Source organism: Spinacia oleracea, chromosome 6 (genome assembly GCF_020520425.1).
Source record: "Spinacia oleracea cultivar Varoflay chromosome 6, BTI_SOV_V1, whole genome shotgun sequence".
Classification (NCBI taxonomy): Eukaryota; Viridiplantae; Streptophyta; class Magnoliopsida; order Caryophyllales; family Amaranthaceae; genus Spinacia; species Spinacia oleracea.
Genome location: NC_079492.1, coordinates 129,014,187 through 129,031,509, shown reverse-complemented (window position 1 = coordinate 129,031,509; position 17,323 = coordinate 129,014,187). Strand labels below are relative to the sequence as shown.

The 17,323-nt window shown below is 37.7% G+C and overlaps 2 protein-coding genes and 1 non-coding gene across 3 annotated transcripts; 1 reads left to right on the top strand and 2 right to left on the bottom strand.

The window, feature by feature from the left end:
* Positions 1-948: 948 nt before the first annotated feature.
* LOC110779123 (acetyl-CoA carboxylase 1-like) lies at positions 949-2,496 on the bottom strand. The gene is made up of 3 exons (XM_021983651.1): positions 2,413-2,496; positions 2,208-2,348; positions 949-1,050 (listed from the first exon to the last, which is right to left on the bottom strand). Exons 1-3 carry the CDS (start codon positions 2,494-2,496, stop codon positions 949-951), a joined length of 327 nt encoding a protein of 108 aa, XP_021839343.1.
* Positions 2,497-6,701: 4,205 nt separating this feature from the next.
* On the bottom strand, positions 6,702-11,885 carry LOC110779126 (protein DETOXIFICATION 19-like). Its single transcript, XM_021983652.2, has 7 exons — positions 11,427-11,885; positions 8,945-9,489; positions 8,753-8,839; positions 8,615-8,671; positions 8,230-8,468; positions 7,990-8,108; positions 6,702-7,849 (listed from the first exon to the last, which is right to left on the bottom strand). Exons 1-7 carry the CDS (start codon positions 11,703-11,705, stop codon positions 7,718-7,720), a joined length of 1,458 nt encoding a protein of 485 aa, XP_021839344.1. The 5' UTR covers positions 11,706-11,885; the 3' UTR covers positions 6,702-7,717.
* Positions 11,886-13,456: 1,571 nt separating this feature from the next.
* Positions 13,457-13,563, top strand: LOC130464600 (small nucleolar RNA R71). The gene has a single exon (XR_008924980.1). It is a non-coding gene; the product is annotated as a small nucleolar RNA R71 (small nucleolar RNA).
* The last annotated feature ends 3,760 nt before the right edge of the window (positions 13,564-17,323 follow it).

The window sequence follows — 17,323 nt, the reverse complement described above, 5'->3', positions numbered from 1 at the left end:
AAGTTTAGTTTAAAATTAAAATGCTGGTTGGTTTTGTTAAGAATTGGGCTATGTGGATGATTGAGTTTTGAGGTGGAGAATTTGGGTCTAAAAAAATGGGCAGGATTGAAGTTGGGTGAGTAGGGTTGGGTCATGAATTGATGGTTGGAGTAAAAAGAAAGGGTGGGTTTGGGTTATCTAAAGAGGTGTTGTGTTGTAAAGTGGATATTGGGGTATAAAAGTTGGGTATTAAAACATGGGAATATTTTTAGTAAGCCCAGGAAAGGGATTGGTCTCCTTTAACGAGCCACTACTGGGTTGATTAGGTAAGAAGAAACATGCCTTACTTGTGTCTCATCTTTTCTGGAAATTTCGAAAATGCCTACACCAGCTTCCTCAGGAATAGTCTTCTTCTCCAAGGCAACACAATTTTCAATGGAGCTTCTTACATACTCCATCTTCTCTAGAGCTTTATGAGGCAACAAGTATTTTTCTCCACCAGAGCTTATTGTCGGCGGAGGTACCTGGGCCTCCACCAGATCCACTTGCTGCTGATCCCCCTTTCGCGAATCCTTCCTCATCCAGACCACCAGCCCCACCACAAGAGGTGGTTCCACCCCCAACCCTATATTCGTCGTCCATTTTCAGACCACCATAAGGGGCGACCCCACTATCAAAACTACATTCCTCGTCCAAGAAGTCTTGACCACCGCCTCCTCCGGTTCCACCTTTCTCGAATTTTCCTGCACCACCGTCATTGATGCCGTTGTAACTACCAGATTGATAACCTCCGCCAGCAAAACCACCCAAAAACAAACTCCCCATTGAAAACCTAAAAACTAATGGTTGTTTTCACCATAAATTTCTTAGCAAGGGTCTTTTTGAACGCTTCCATACTTTCAGCCAGTAGCTGTTGCATTTTTTCATCTAAAGAATTCATCCGATGTCCTCCCTCTGTGAGTCCCCCTACTAGGGCTTCACATCTCTGCGTGTTGGGAAGTACCCTGGCTGTACTTCCTCCACTAGACCATGGTTGTCTGTTACAATTTGGAAGGAACTAGCTAGCTCTTCCTGTTCCCACACAAATGTATGAAAGAGGAAGTTTGATTGATTTATACTCAAACATGATCGTTACAAGATAAGTAGTAGCTTGACGCTACAAATATCCAAGTCATTAGCTCTAGGCTAAAATCTCTATTCCTAACACAAAAATCCATGCCTTTCTCTTTCCTCTCTTCTTTATTTATACTACCAGATTACTACACATTTAATGTTATGTCGTCCTCCTTTTGCATCTCTGGCTAGTGTTTCCACTTCCTCTGTTGTGTTGGTGGTGTTGTTGTGGTGCCTGCCCTACTTTTTATCACTAGTGGAAAACTCTTCATTTGCGTCGGTCATTTAAGCCCATTTGCGTCGCACATTGGTGCGTCGCAAAATGACTTGCGTCGCACATTTGGGCGACGCAAATAAGAGTCATTTGCGCCGCAGATTAACTAAAACTGCTACGCAAATGACTTTTTTTACAACATGCTGAAAAGTCATTTGCATCGCACTTTAGCTAAACTGCGACGCAAATGACTTTTCAACATGTTAAAAGAAAGTAATTTACGCCACTGTTTTAGCCAATCTTCGACGCAAATGACTTTTCAGCATGTTAAAAAAAAATCATTTGCGTCGCACTTTGGCTAATCTGTAACACAAATGACTTTTTTTTTTTTTAGCTTTTTTCGAATATTTTTATTTAGCAGTTTCTTTTCATGTAGCTCGATCACATTACACTATATATAAAGAGCATAAATAAAATAAAATTAGTTGAAAATTTCGGCAAAGTCTCCTTTGTAATTTGACCTTTCCCAATACCGGGAATGTTATAATACACATAAACTTGTCAATACAATTTTGCAACCCAATATTATAAAAGACAAATCCATCATAGATCAACCAACATGTTGATAACGAACTTAACTACAGTTTAAACATAAACATTTAAGTTAAATATTACAACAAATTAGCTAGCTAGAGATCTAGTTCAAATTAAGTACAGATAAATCAGAATTGGTCATAAAGTAATCGGATTTTTCTATTATTTAACATTCTGTTTTGACCTTAGAGAAAAAGCAACCAAGAATTCTAATAACACCCTGCATTCAGTTTTAAAATGTTACCCTTCACTAACAACATTGCTTTAGAAAAATAAAATAATAAAGGTTCAAAAAAATTTGGAATACCTTTTCAATTAAGGAAGCAAGACCATGAGGCAGAGCTCTCAAATCTGATGATGAGTTACCGATATTTGACAACTGATTTAACACCTTCTGTACGCGTAACTCTGTTAGCTTCTTCTCATAGTAACAGGATTGTCCTTCCACCTGAAGAAAGCTTCATCATCATCCCAAGCACTCCCCTCCTTTCTAGTAGCAATATCAGACTCACTAAACCATTTCCATAGCAGATTAATTTATGGGTTAACCCTTCACCAACAGCATTTCTAGCAGTCTTGATAAGCGATTCCTCCATTATTCTGCTGTATAATCTCTTGTAAAAGAATCAGCGAATTTTTTTCCCGCAAACTACAGCAAAAAAGTGAAAAATGGGCACAAAAATTACCCATCAAGTTTCCTAGCAAGCTAGGTCCACGAAAGGCTTCTCATAGTTGTAGTTCTCTTCGCAGATATCTCATAGTATTGCAGATTCTTCTTCATGTGAAATGTAACCTTCTTTGCCTTCACTTGCTGGTTCTTCACATCAACTTTGTTCACACAGAGAACAATGGGGATATTTTCACAAACTCTGCTCGATCGGACACAAAATTCAAATTAATTAACCTACATGGACTACACGCATTGACCATGATGTCAGAGTAAGAGAAAAACCTGCAAAGATCACGGTGCCAGGTTGGAACATTCTTGTATGTTGTTTTGGACAAATTCTACTTAGAGTCGAACTTGTCTTAGGGTGGTGCTAACAATCGATCAAGCAAGATAATGACAGGACAATGAGAGTAATTTGCAAGAGTATAGAAGAGTGTATATTATTAGCAAGTAATCTTATGTTTACAAAGGAGTCATTGAGTCCCTTTTATTGTCCTTACACAGATGTAACGTCCATAATTAACGTACATAATTAATCATAATTAAGCCGTTAATGCTGCACTCCTAAACTCAAGCTTGAACATTGATCATTTGTTGTAACCGTTGCCGTCATACTCAACCGTTAAGGACAAGTTGTCCAGTCACCTATTCGTGTCTTGCTGGATGCCATGTGTACCCCGTGGTGGCATATTTAAGACACGTCACTGAGAGGGTATTTCCCCCCCAACAATTGTCCCCATACCCATTTTGAATTTCTTCCGGGAAGTTCAAAGGAGAAATGGGTTTTCATTTTCGAAAAAGGGAAGAAATAACCTCTTGCTTCCCCAATGACTGATTGTATTTGTAATGGTGATTTCTCGAGAAACAAACCACCATCTACTTCAATAAATACGTCACTTCTTACTCCCACTCCTTCACGCTTCCTCTTTCTCTCTCTCCTCAACTGCAAAAATCAGGTAGCTTTTCTCCTTCCAGAATTCAGGTAACCACCCTTTCTCCCTCTTCCTTTTTTGGTTTTTCATCCCCCATGTCGCAGAGAATGGGAACCAAATCAGCCCGTGCGAAGAACAAGAAGGTCGTAATTGACTGCGATTTGGACGAAGGGCATGTGTTCAGTCCAAGAAACATTTTGGAAAAAAAGAATGCTCGAGCGGCCACCTGGGGGAACCAGGACGCGGCGGAGCTCAAGGCTGACTGCAACTTTCCACCGTCGGTGGTAATTCGCATGCCGCAGCCCGATGAGCGGGCCGATGGACATCGGACGACTGGATCTGTTTTTATGAATACCCCTTCAAAATCGGGTATACTTACCCTTTCAAGACGTTGGTGAGGGGTGTCTTGAAAACCCTGGGAGTGCCGCCGGCGCAACTGATGCCGCAGGTTTGACGAGTCATGCTTCTCGTCGACCACCTAACCGATAAATTAGGGATGGAGTTCCAGGTGGAGGACCTGGTGTACACCTACAAGTCCGAAACTATGGTGCCGACAGATACCTATTGCATGTGAAGGACGATAGGGAGGCTTTGTTAGGGTCGGATCAGTCGAACGACAGAGGGTGGATAGGCCGGTTTTTCTTTGTAGAGTTGGCTAGTTTGGGGCTCGACTCTGACTTCCTGATTGGGAAATGGATGGCCAGAGGTATTTTTTGTTTATTTTGTGTTTTTGGATACTTGCTTATTGACTTTTTCTCACTTTCTTGGTTTTGCAGGGGCATCCTTCGACACGGTTGGGGTTGGTGCCGAAGCTGTCGAGAAGACTGCCGTCATTCTGGGGGTGCCACTCAAGGATAGAGCTTTCCGCGGGACAAAGTTTGATCGTGAAGAACTGTCTCAAGAGGAAGAGCACTCTGAACCTGCAAATATGTCGACTTCAACAGGTAAACAGGTTAATGTTAGTTACAAGTTGGGTTCACAGCCCGAAAAAAATGATTACATATTGTTATGAAGAGACTAAGTCGTATGTGCTTCATCATCTTGTAGGGACTGGTCCGTCGACGCGATCTGTTAATGCCCCGTCTGCGGAGGCCCTACTGAAAAGGAGGTTGGAGGCCTTGGGGAGTGTTGCTCGGCCCAAGCCCATCACGGTGGTGTCCCCTCGAAGGTCGCCAAAGACTTCTCATGACGCAACCGTAACTGGGGAGACGGGGACGTCCGTGGCCGTTGAGTTCAAAGTTCCGCCGCCATCTCGGAAAAGAAAGCTGTTGGTTGAATTTCCCGACGACTATGGTTCGGCTGACACCCCATCATATCAGCTGTGGCCGGAAGTGGAACGTCTGTGGATGTCGTCCAGCCGCGAACGCCAAGAGGACCTGTCCCCAGCCGCTGCGACTTGGTCGAGAGCGTCTCGGATGCTTGGAAGGTATTTCTACTTTTGCTTGTGTTTTCTTGTTCGTAATCTTGGTTCTTTTGGTTTGGGAAGAACTCCAGAATATTCTTTTGAACAGGCCTTGCAATCTGCCCTAGCAACGCGTCACCATGTCATATCCCTGGAAGACAAGTTAGCAAAAATCAAAACCGACATGAAAAAGGCAAAACAAGAGGCTGGGCGACTGGATGGCGTCACTAAGGAGGCAAAGGCCATAGCTGAAATGCTGGAGGCAGAGCAGGCGAAGGCGGTTGCTGATGTTGCTGCACTGACTGCCGACAAGGAATCGTTGGTTGCAGAAGTTGACGAGCTGAAGGCGTCCCTGACCAAGGTCAAAGCAAGGATTTACGAGTGTGCTGATTACTACACTTGGAAGACTCGGGCTGAGATGATGGGGGACTTTTTGGCAGGCAAGCATGCAGACTAGACTCCAGAGAAGGACATTGCTCAGTTCAATACTTCATTCCCTGAGGAGTATGTCCCTCCTGGTGCCGAGAGTGATGAATAAGACGTTGAGGAGGGTGCAACTGCAACTAGTCCCAACGCCGAGAACGAGAAGACACCAGGCATTGTCGAGCAAGAGGAGAATGCAGGCCAAGCGGGCCCTTTGGATTAGTCCTTTTCTCACCCCCCTTTAAAAAAATTAACTTTGCAGTAGGTGACAATTTAAACAATGGTTTTTGGGTTGGCCCAAGTGTGGTCAAAAAATATTTTGGTTGTGTTTCGCCCTCAGGGCGGCAGTCCTTTGTTTTGGCTTGTTCATGGGGACAAGTTTTGTAAATATTGTGAACTTCTGGTTTATTTGGTTTGCGTTTGGTGCATATGGTTTGCTTTATTGTGGGATGTTTGGTTTTTTGTGTGTTTGTCTGCAGGAAACTTGGCGTTTGTACCATGCTTTGATCTGGCGACGTCCTCAACTCTTCAAAGACGGTGCTGTCATACAAATGTGCTGGGCTGCAAAGCAAGAAGGGTAACCAAAAAAAGTAAACTTGTATTTCTGTATGTGTGTAGTGTACAATGTAGGATGTAGTATATTTCCCAAGCGTTTCGTATGGCCTATTTTGTAATGTGTAAAATGTAAAATGTAAGACGTATTCTGTAATTTGTAATTCGTACAAGTAGTTGTAAATGTAACATATGAATACGTTTATGGAAATAAAAAGGAGTTTTCGTGTTCTGTGTATTCCTTGTGCTTATCTTAAAAAATGCATTCAATCCTTATTTACATTAATAATTCGAGAATGGTTTTCGAATCTAAATGAGTTCGTGTGTTTAATATGAAATTTTAGAAGCATAAAAATTTTCGCCATTTAAAAATCTTCCCTTCATGAATGATGCACATAAATTGTTTGATGAAATTACCAAGAGATCGAGTTTTATTAAGATTTAATCTAGTTTCAATTGCTGCGATGTACTGGTTGGAAAAAAGTGTAGTAGAGAATTAGATATGACAATGTGTTATTCTTCAACGTCCGGTGAAACTGAAAGTGATGAATTGGAAGTGACAATGGGATGTTTTAATTCTGAAATTGTATAGAATGAAATCATGTTATATATTTGGATTCCAGAAATTGCTGATTCTATCGTAAATATGCGTATCATTGTGAAAAATCATTTTACATGATCATTTTAGTCATGAAAGAATCAAAATACTGGATGTTTTATTCACCTTTAACTATGATTTTTTGGCTAGTCGTTGCCTTTATAGGGGCTATCAGATAATTAATTGGTCTCGTTAAAAAGGAGTTGATTGTTTTAAATATAAAAATTGGTTTTACTTTTTTATGTGTACTATATACTTGTTAAGATTACACAAGGGATTTCAATAAAACTTATATAACGTGCGATACTAGAAAATGTTTATCGATTTCCAAATAATTTTTTTTATTGTCGTATGTCAATCTTAACCTGGAAAATAGTAACAACATCAAAATAATAATAATTTCGTACATTGTAAATAAATGGTTTAGATCATAACGTCGAAAAGTTAGCTTTTTAATTCAGAAAACATCCAATTGTCACTTCTAGTCCATCATTTCTAGTTTCGACCGGACGCTGAAGAATAACACATAGCCATATCTAATTCTCTACTACACAATTTTCTACCTAGTATACCGTAATAACTGAAATTAGATTAAATCTTAATTTCTTGGTAATTTCATCAAACAGGATATGTGCATCATTCATGGAGGGGAGTTTTCTAATGGAAAATTTTATATGTTTCGAAGATTTCCTATTAAACACGAATTATTAATGTAAATAAGGATGAAATAGATTTTTTGTGGAAAATAAAAGCACAATAATAGCAGAAATTTTAGGAAGAAATTGAATCTTTCTTTGGTTATTAATGGAAGAAATTGAAAGATGAAAATAAAGGAAGATGAAAGCTTAAAGAAATTAAATACCATTTGATGTAAATTATAGGCGATATGTTTGGTGCTCAGCCAAAAAAATCCAGCTCAAGTATAGCAAGTAGCGCATTTTGGTGAATTCTTCCCGCCCAAAATCTTATTTTCATATTGCTTTTCCCCACTATTTTTTTAGTGGGATTTGTGAGGTGGGAGATTTCAATTGGAGGTGTGCAAGATACCTTTACACCTTGTGTATTCCTAGCCTTCCCCAACCCAACAATGTATCTTAACCATTGTTTTATCCTCGAGAGCAAGGATCCTATAAAAAAATTTAATAATCTTAAGCATTGTTAAGGAACAAAACAAAAAAAAGCTCACATCTTCTAGTTGTGCATTGGTAATTTTGATACAAGTAGAATTGAGTTACACCAACTAAACCAAAGTTGAACGTTCTTGATCAGCATCAGGGGAAAGCCCGATTGCTGTCCAGTTCTGAAGTCGAGTAATTAGAAACAAAGAGCCATTTTGAGCCGCGAGGCCACATATTATGCCAATCCATAGACCCTAAATCATCATCAATAACAACACAAGGAAAATTATTAGTAACATATATATATATATATATATATATATTTAAGCTAGCACTGATAACTATACAAGTTGTAGGACAGAAGAATTAGTGCACAAGAGACTGAATTTATTACCTTGACGTACATATCGAACTTGAAGGCAAGTAAGCATGCAATGGGCATGCCAATAAGGTAGAATGTGGCCAAGTTTATGTAGACAGCCAAATGTTGCCAACCACATCCCCTACAAACCGCTATTCGATTGCGAATAAACCCAACGCAAAATCAACAACCATATCATGTACAATTTGGTAAAGTTGTACAGATGAAATGTTAACAAAAGAGTATGTTTTGAAGGGCCGGTTTAGTACATACCTGATAAAATGCCTTGAATAGAGTCAAGAAATATTGAAATGCAAACAAAAGGCGTCATGGAAGCAAATGAATGCATTATATCAGTGCTGTCACTGAAGAAACCTGACCAAGCATCATGTCCAAAACCAAGAGCTAGAAGAATAATTGCAGTTAGCATGACTGATAGCTTCAATGTTACACCCATTGCGTGTTTAGCTTCATTCGGTCTCCCTGCTCCAAGCTCATTCGATACCCTCGTGCTGCCACATATAATCAAAGATTAACTCAAGTTTATTACACATTTTAATTACTATATGGACATCCAATTTAAAAGGTACGTTGTTTCTGACAAATTTTCCTATGTAGACCTAATGTTATATATGTAACACGTTAAGGAAGTACATACCTTGCTGCCGCACTTAAGCCATAAGTAAAATTGAAAGCAATTGCTTCTGTGTTAACACTAGTAAGAATAAGAGATGTGGTTAATATATTATTGTACATAAAGTCTAGGAAAGGGTGTGTTGAATTTGATTATGCATACCACATTGCAATTAGAGAAGTGGTTATTTCCGAGTTTGGAAACAGGCCAGCCAGCAACACCAATATCTCGAATGCCCAATACTCTAAACTGAGAGATTACACAAATAACAACTTGTATGTTAGACATGCAAATTTGGTTAAAAAAAAGACTCCTTTCTCCGTTTTAATAAATAAATGGTACCACTGCACGTACCAAACCATAGCAGCAGAGGGTAACGCCAACTTCAAATTACTAGCAACATGATGAATCGACTCTTTGGAAAACCCGGACCAAGTATGCTCGCAATCTTTACTATAGTTGACATAAAGAAGCAACATTATGACTGAAATCCACAGCGTGATGGAAGTAGCCAATGCCGCGCCACTGAGGCCGAGGGGGGTGCAATAGACCAACACATAGTTGAGACCAAAGTGCAAGAGCAACGGCACAAGGGAACATACAACAGTAGGCCAAACCACAGATTGTGTTTGGAGGTACCTCAAGATGTTTTGAATGGTGCCAAATGCGAAAATTCCTGGTATTAGATATCTAAGGAAACTAGCTGCTTCTTTTGAGATTTCAGGGTTTTGATCAAGGAAATTTAGAATTGGTTCTGTAAACCACCATATTATGGATATGATTATGGAGAAAAAGAATGATATTATGCAAGATGCTTGGAGGTAAATTCCCATCATGTTGTATAGTTTTGCACCATAACCTTGCCCACATAGTGTCTCAAGTGCACCACTTAGACCAAGCTACAATTCACAAAGTATGTTCACAATCACTTGTACGCTGAAAATATCCTGGTCACTGTAATTTTCACAATTTAATAATACTTCGTACTACCTCAGCTCGTTTAGAAATAGTTGCACCGTTTTGATTTTCATGTTTAAGAACGCACAACTTAATTTGATCACTAGTATCTTTAATTATCTATTAGTAAAAAATATATACCAAGTATATTTTTTTTTTGATAATTTGAAAAGTAGAGAGTGAGACATATCCAACCACTTTTTTTATATGATAACATTCACTTTTTACATGTGTAAAAAAGAGTCAAAATAAATATAAATAGTGTATAAAGTCAAAGTGGTGCAATTATCTCATTCGTTCATAAATATTTGCAACGTTTGTCATTTTTACGCATGTCAATGCACAATTTAGATAGTCAATATATTAAATTCTCTTCAAGCAAAAATTATAAAAAATTTCAAATGTTGCGAGTATTTATGAACAAAGGAAATATAAGTGAAGAGCTGAAGTTATTTTAGTAAATCCAATTCTGATGTCCCCTTGGATTACTAAAATACCCTCCACACTTATAGAATAGAAAATATAATGACAACCTACCCAATAGGAAAAATCCAAAGAAATATTTTAGTCAATCTAGCCCCTTTAATAATTTTTTACCTTTTTAAATAATATGTTTATATGCGTTCGGCTCTATTTCACTTATCTGTTTCTTATATTCGCATACATCACAATTATATTACATTTTTACATGTTATTTCAAGTTTAAATATAATAACACAAATCAATTTTTTATATTCACACGCATCGAGTTGCATAAAATTAGTTTCCAAATGGATGAAGTATTATCTTACCGCATCAAATAGACAAACCGGAAGAAAACAATAAAACAGATAAAGTAAAAACCATAGGAACGAATACCAAGCATACAATCGCCAATTGCACATGTATGCATCATTTGAATTGGTCGACTATCCTAATTCCTAGATATCCAAAACCAGTTGCTTAAAAATCTTGGAGCAAAAGCTTAATAACAAGGTTTCAAAACAATGTAAATAAATGAAATTAGAAAGGATTATACCAAAATTAGGAACTATAAATACATGGCTAATTTATTTATTTTCATGAGATGCGCATCTATATCTATTCTATAAAAAGGAAAATCATAGATTATTAGAAGTCATGTGGCATCTTATTGTTAGAAGTCATGTGGCATCTCTCCTTTCATCCATCATTTTGTTTTTTTTTTTTTTCAAATTTTCTTTATTGTTTGTATGTTTTACAACTTCTAATGTCTCTTCCACTCCATTTTCTTTATTCAACATCAAGTTATTAATAGTGTACTATATTCATTAGTCTCTTTCATTTCACCCCTTTAACATCCAATATTTATTCAACATTATAGTTTTTATATTTTTTTTATTTTTTTCCAACCTTCAAATTACACATCTATTTAATTCACCCGTTACCAAAAATCACAAGTAGTCACTAATTATAACTTCAAAAGACATCTGAACAACCACTATGCAACCGCCCGTTCAAAAAAGCTAGTATGATTTAAAAAAATGTATCAGGTACGTTTATCCGGCCTCTCTCCATTTATTTTTGTAGGTTCCATTTATTTTTGTTCCTCTATTTTACTACTTGGTATAATTAATATCTTTAATTCAAAAGTTATACTCGTCAAATTTAATATTCTTAAAACACTTATTAAAACGAATCAAACACTTGGAGTACCTTATATGACTATGTAGTTTTAATGCATGGTACCTCATCAGGTATACGTTCTCATAAACCATGATGTGCATATTCTTCATTCTTGTATTGGACAAAAACATAGACAAAAACATAGATATATATATACATATATATATATATATATATATATATATATAAAATATAGTAAGAGAGTTGTAAGTTGTAAGAGTGTATAGGAACGAACCATGAAAGCGAAACCAGTAACATAAGCCCAAGAATTAGCAAGAGTAGAACCGGCAAGTTGAAGTTGACCAAGATGACCGGCGAACATAACAGAAACCAAAGGAATGAGATAATAACACACATTTGTTAGCACCAATGGCATTGAATACAATATTTGTTCCTTGCTTTCTTTGCTGTCTATTATCATTTCCAACCACTTTCTCTTCCCTCCTCCTTCCAACTCTAGCAACGCCGTCGCCACACCATTCTTCCCGCTGTCGCTGCTGCTGCTCCTCCTCATCTTAGATCTTCTCTCTTTTTTTTGTGATTACTATTTTGGTTTTGGTTTTTGTTTTTGTTTTGGCTCTGCTGAAAGATGCTGGTTTGTTTTGGGTGAATTGGTATGGAAAATACTCCAGTAACTGCTGAATTCTTGTGTGTCGTCATTTGTAAGTCAGTGATTGGGCCTCATAAACCAACCCCCTCTAATGTATTATTATATAATACAATTGTATAAAATGAAGACCAAAAAACTACTAAATGGACTGTAAAAGGGAAGCTAGGACTACTGATTAACGTTTCAACACATGATTAACGTGATTAACATGCACATGATTAACGTTAACTATTAACGACGGGAAATCCCGTCGCGAAAGGCCAATAATCGTTGATTAACGACGCGCGGAATTTCCTGTCGTCAACCCGTCATAAAAGGGGCCGTCGTTAATAGAAAATCCCGTCGTTAAACCGTCGTAAAAGACATTTTGCGACGGTTATTCCCGTCATTGTGTGGTTGTTAGCCCCGTCGCAAAAGGCTTTTGCAACAAGATTTTTGACCCGTCGTAATTAGGTTGTCGTTAAAGATACAAATTCTTGTAGCGAGTGTAATTGCAGCTTATTGTTGAAATGGCGCTGCGATAATCCTGTTCAACCCCGCTGTCTCTCGAACTCTCAGCCCTTCCCTTTCATTCCCCCTCAAACCCTATCATTCTTCTCTCTCTCTCCTTCAGATCTACACTTCGTTGAGGTTGGAATCCTTCGTTTTCACCGATGTTCGAAGGAAAGTCTTCGTTACCATCAGAGATTAAGCGAATTTCGGTGCCAATTTACGCTCTCACTAAGAATTCCAGAAATTAGGTCACCGATTGGTGTTTTTCCACTAGATTTTGGAGCAACTCTCAGCGTTAAGGTTTGTTTTCTTCGTTATCATCAAGTGTTTTATGGTTTCTTTTATCATCAGATCTGTGATTTTTGGTATCAATTTTACTCGTAGATTTTCTTGATTCTACACAAAAATCTCAAACAAAGGAGAACTAAAACTACGGAGAAGAAGAAGAACTCGCCGCTATCTACTAGGATGAGTTTCCAAATGGTGACGCTTCAAAGGTGACCTTTTATGGTGGTCCACCAGACTGTTGATTGTAGTTACTTCCAAATGTTATTTTTCGGTGTGTGTTGTCTAGAGAAACCATGTGGTCCACCAGACTGTTGATTGTAGTTACTCCGTGGTTGGTATGGTTGTTGTGGTGGTGGGGGATGTTGAACCTGGTGTGGGGGTTCTGAATATTAGTACTCATGTATGACAGTAGGGGATTATTCTTATACCCCTCAATGTAGGAATTAAAGTACGGGTTATTCTGTTTGTAGGCCTGGAATGCATTACATTATTCAATGGAGCTCCTACATTCCTGTGCATAATGACCAGACATCCCACGACTATCACAGACTTTAACGGCTTGAGAATTCATTGTAGTTACACTAACAAGTTGAGCAGATTGAGAAGTTGCTGCTTGCATATTATCGAACTTGTAATGTAAAGCAATCAATTGGGAAGTCAGTTGTTCTATGGAATTTAGGTCATGCTTACCGCCCTTGTTAGATAGACCTCTAGGATTCCCATGCGGGGAATTGTGAATGGCCATCTCCTCAATCACCTCCGTAGCTCTAGTCACAGCAAGTTGCATGAATCTCCCACTAGCAGTAGAATCCAAAATAAGTCTATACACATTACCCAGACCATTATAGAAATGTTGAATCAAGAACCACTCACTCAAACCATGGTGTGGGCACTCTCTCTGAAAATCCTTGAACCTTTCCCAGACCTCGAACAAACTCTCATCTGCCTATTGAGTAATAGCAATGATCTGGCTCCTCAGACGAGCTGTCTTCTCAGGTGGGAAGTATTTCACATAGAATGCAAGTGCCAAAGACTCCCAGTTAGTAATTTTCGATTTAAATTTTTCATCAACCGATCATGAAATAGCAGCCAAAGAAAGAACTTAATACGTTGTGGGAGAGGAAGTCTCCATAACTTTTTCCAACATCACATGTTCTGATTGAAAGGAATGTCTTCATTTCTTATTATTTGTAGTGCTGACTTAAACGAAAACCCACCTGAACTCTCCCCATTCCAATATATTTTATCAATGGCTTCTAAATCATCTTGGAGTTCGAAGGAATCAATAATCTCTAACTCCCTAGCTGGAAGAAAATCTGCAAACTCTTAGAGTTTCCAACCTGTATTAGCATCCCATAAAGCCTTTACCAACACTCCCCTTAGGCATTCTGTAACACCCCGACCTCTAATTCAATTATTAAAGCATAATTAGCAGCGGAATTAACCTAATTTGGTCGGGACATTACCTGCCGTAACTCCCTCTTGGGAATTACAAGGCAACCATCAATCATAAGCTATTAAATCCAAAAAATTAATATAATAATCTTTTATATTACCAAAATAAAGGTACATAAATTACTAAAAGTCTTTAATTAAACTATTAAAACTTAAAACATAAACTAGGTGGAAATTATCAAATTGAAATTCCTCGCCACTACTCGTCTCCATCGTTCCCCGCAGTACCTAAAACAGAAAACAAAAACGGTGAGCCGAGGACTCAGTAACGAACTATTCTAGCAACGTAAATTCATTTCAATTCATTTTATTTAATAACACAGGGAGAATAGAATAATGTAAAACATTTTATCAAGTACTTTATTTAATTCATTCATAACTTTTGGGTGCACATGCTAGCCGTGGCAAGTATGACATGGTGGAACGTCTTCCACGATGGACCGCTGTCCATAAACATGGGGCCTTGGCCCGAAAACATGAGAGCCTTGGCTCAATGGGCGGATGCCCCATGGGTACATGCATGACCGAGAATCGTAACCTGTGAACATATACTGCCAAACGGACTAGGTATTTCACTTTCATTTATCATGTTACGTGTAATTTTACATTTTAGCCTTTTTACTTCAGTTGAAGTAACATATTTCCTTTAGATCATGTGATCAAAATAAATCATCATTCCTGTCATGGTTTCTTATAAACATTATTTTATAAGAACATTCAATCAATCATAATATAAGGAATAATTCCATCAAATCATATTATAATAAATAATTCAATAAAATCATATTTCGTTTCCCGCAATTCATAAAACATGTCAAAACATTTATTTAATAAATCAATCATAACGTTGTAATTTCATAATCGCATTTATAAGGGAATTGCGGGTACTAGCAATAGTCGTTACCTTAATTCCGTGCTACGTTAAGCTTTGTCCTTGGTTCGTTCTTTCTGAGCTCCGAGTCCGAATTCTTTGAAAAGATTACACTATGGAATTAATATATATAAAATGATAAATATTGTAAAATTAATATTGAAACGATTAATATTTTCCAAATAATATATTTTAGTTTGATAAATTCATAAATCAAGTAAATATGAAATAATTAAATAAAACTTATAATTAAATTTAAGTTTTATGTGAGTACATATATTTGAAATTTTAAATCTAGAATAATTACTATAAACAACAATATTAGAGTGAATAATTAAAACATTCATTTTAATAAAGAGTGTTGGGCCAAAATAAAATTGGGCTTACTTGGAGTTATAATAAAACCAAGGCTCCAAGATGGGAACTTGGTTCCTGAAATTTTTCACGCACAAACGGACAGAGAGGAAAGCAGGGGAGAGAAGAAACGACGAGGGAGGAAACGGAGGGAGGAGGAAGAGGTGGCGGCCCAGTCCGGGCGGTTGCGCGCGCCGATGGTGGGCGTTGGAGGTGATGGCAGCTGCGGTGGAGGAGACGCAGGCTGGGCGCAGAGGGGGAGGGAGACAAGGGAGGCTGGGCGCGGAGGGGAAGAACGACGAAAGGGAGGTTGGGCGCGGGGAAAGGGGTGGCGAAGGGTGGTGGTGGTGCTGGGTTGTCGGGGCAATAAGGGGGGCGCAGTACGGTGGTTGTAGGCGGCAAGAGTGGTGGTGGTGGTTCGATTTGAAATTACAGTAAAGGTGGGAAATTTTATGGATTTCAATGGTGAAAATTGTAATTGATTGTTAATCTGATTTGTGTTGCTTTTGGGCTGATTGAGCAGCTATTTATAGTTGTCATGGGGCTCTATGGATGCAACAACTCAGCTTGAATGTATTGACAAGTGGAAGAGATTGAATCAAAGAAATTGATGAATAAGATGAGCTATTCTAGTTCTAGATTTACAGATATTCAAGTAGGTTTGATGAGTAAGGTTTGAATTGCAATATGGTGGTGACAAGTAGATTGAGTTGCCTTGAGGTGGTGACAAGTAGAAAGTGGAGCTTTAGACTCCCATGACCAAAGTGACGTGAGGAAGAAGAGAAAAGAGAAGACTGACTTTGTTTCATTTAGATGCTAATAAGGGTAGTTTAGTAACTTTTGAACTAATTTTCAGAATTTAATTACTAATAACCAAAATTAAAATAACAATTTTGACTAAATTAATTTCTGAAAATAATATTTATAAAGTGTAAATAATTAAATTTAGTTTCCGAATAAGTCGTTAACGAAAACGTTATTTTAAAATCTTTTATAAGTTAGGAAATATTTAAAACGTAATTATTCTCGAAAATACGATTTGAAATTTTATAATCTAGAAAATAAATCGTGAAGTAATATTAAAAGTTAAAACTTTTGTTAATAAAACGTGACATTACGATTTAAAACGAATTAAAAAATAAATAAATAAACTTAATTAATCGAGTTTTGAAATTCCGGGGTATTACATCCTCACCCCCTTAGAAAAAGTTTCGTCCTCAAAACTGGAGCTCAGTTGAACTTTCCATTCTTAGAAACCATACATGTCATACTTAATCGTTTTATTCGTTATGCAAATATGATCGAATAACATTATAACATAATCATTCATATAACATAATAAAGATTCATACGTTTTATCGTTTCTAAACGAATAACTGGGGATATTTCGATCTCATTTGTGCTTCGACTTCCCATGTAGCTTCAGATGTAAAGTGATTGGCCCACAAGACTTTAACCATTGGAATTACTTTGCTTCTAAGTCGCTTTTCTCTTCGTTCAAGAATTTCAATTGGTTTTTCCTCATAAGTCAGATCGTTACGCAATAATAAGGGTTCGTGTGTAATCACATGACTTGGGTCAGGAACATATTTTCTTAACATCGATACGTGGAACACATTATGCACCTTTTCCAAGTCGGTCGGTAAAGCAAGCCGATACGCTACTTCACCTATCCTTTCCAATATCTCGTACGGCCCGATGTATCTTGGGCTCAATTTCCCAGATTGACCAAATCTCATTATTCCTTTCGTTGGTGAAATTTTCAAGAACACGTGATCTCCAACTTCACATTCTAATGGTCTTCTTCGTTTGTCTGCATAACTCTTTTGCCTACTTTGTGCTGCCTTCATTCTCGATTGGATTAAACGAATCTTGTCAGTAGTTTCTTGAATCAACTTAGGTCCTATAACACGGATTCATCAATATCACTCCAACACAACGGTGTTCGACATTTCCTTCCATAAAGAGCTTCGTACAGTGCCATACCAATGGTGGCCTGATAACTATTGTTGTACGAAAATTCAACCATAGGTAGAAACTTTTCCCAAGTTCCTTGAAAATC

Excerpts from the sequence above, each read along its gene's own strand:
- LOC110779123 (XM_021983651.1), bottom strand. The coding sequence starts at position 2,496 with ATGGAGGAATCGCTTATCAAGACTGCTAGAAATGCTGTTGGTGAAGGG. Across the intron at positions 2,349-2,412 it reads TCTGCTATGGAAATGGTTTA|GTGGAAGGACAATCCTGTTA; the intron begins GTGAGTCTGATA and ends AGCTTTCTTCAG. Across the intron at positions 1,051-2,207 it reads TTGCTTCCTTAATTGAAAAG|GAAGAGCTAGCTAGTTCCTT; the intron begins GTATTCCAAATT and ends GTGTGGGAACAG.
- LOC110779126 (XM_021983652.2), bottom strand. The coding sequence starts at position 11,705 with ATGAGGAGGAGCAGCAGCAGCGACAGCGGGAAGAATGGTGTGGCGACG. Across the intron at positions 8,840-8,944 it reads CCCTCTGCTGCTATGGTTTG|TTTAGAGTATTGGGCATTCG; the intron begins GTACGTGCAGTG and ends GTAATCTCTCAG. Across the intron at positions 8,672-8,752 it reads ACTTCTCTAATTGCAATGTG|TGTTAACACAGAAGCAATTG; the intron begins GTATGCATAATC and ends TATTCTTACTAG.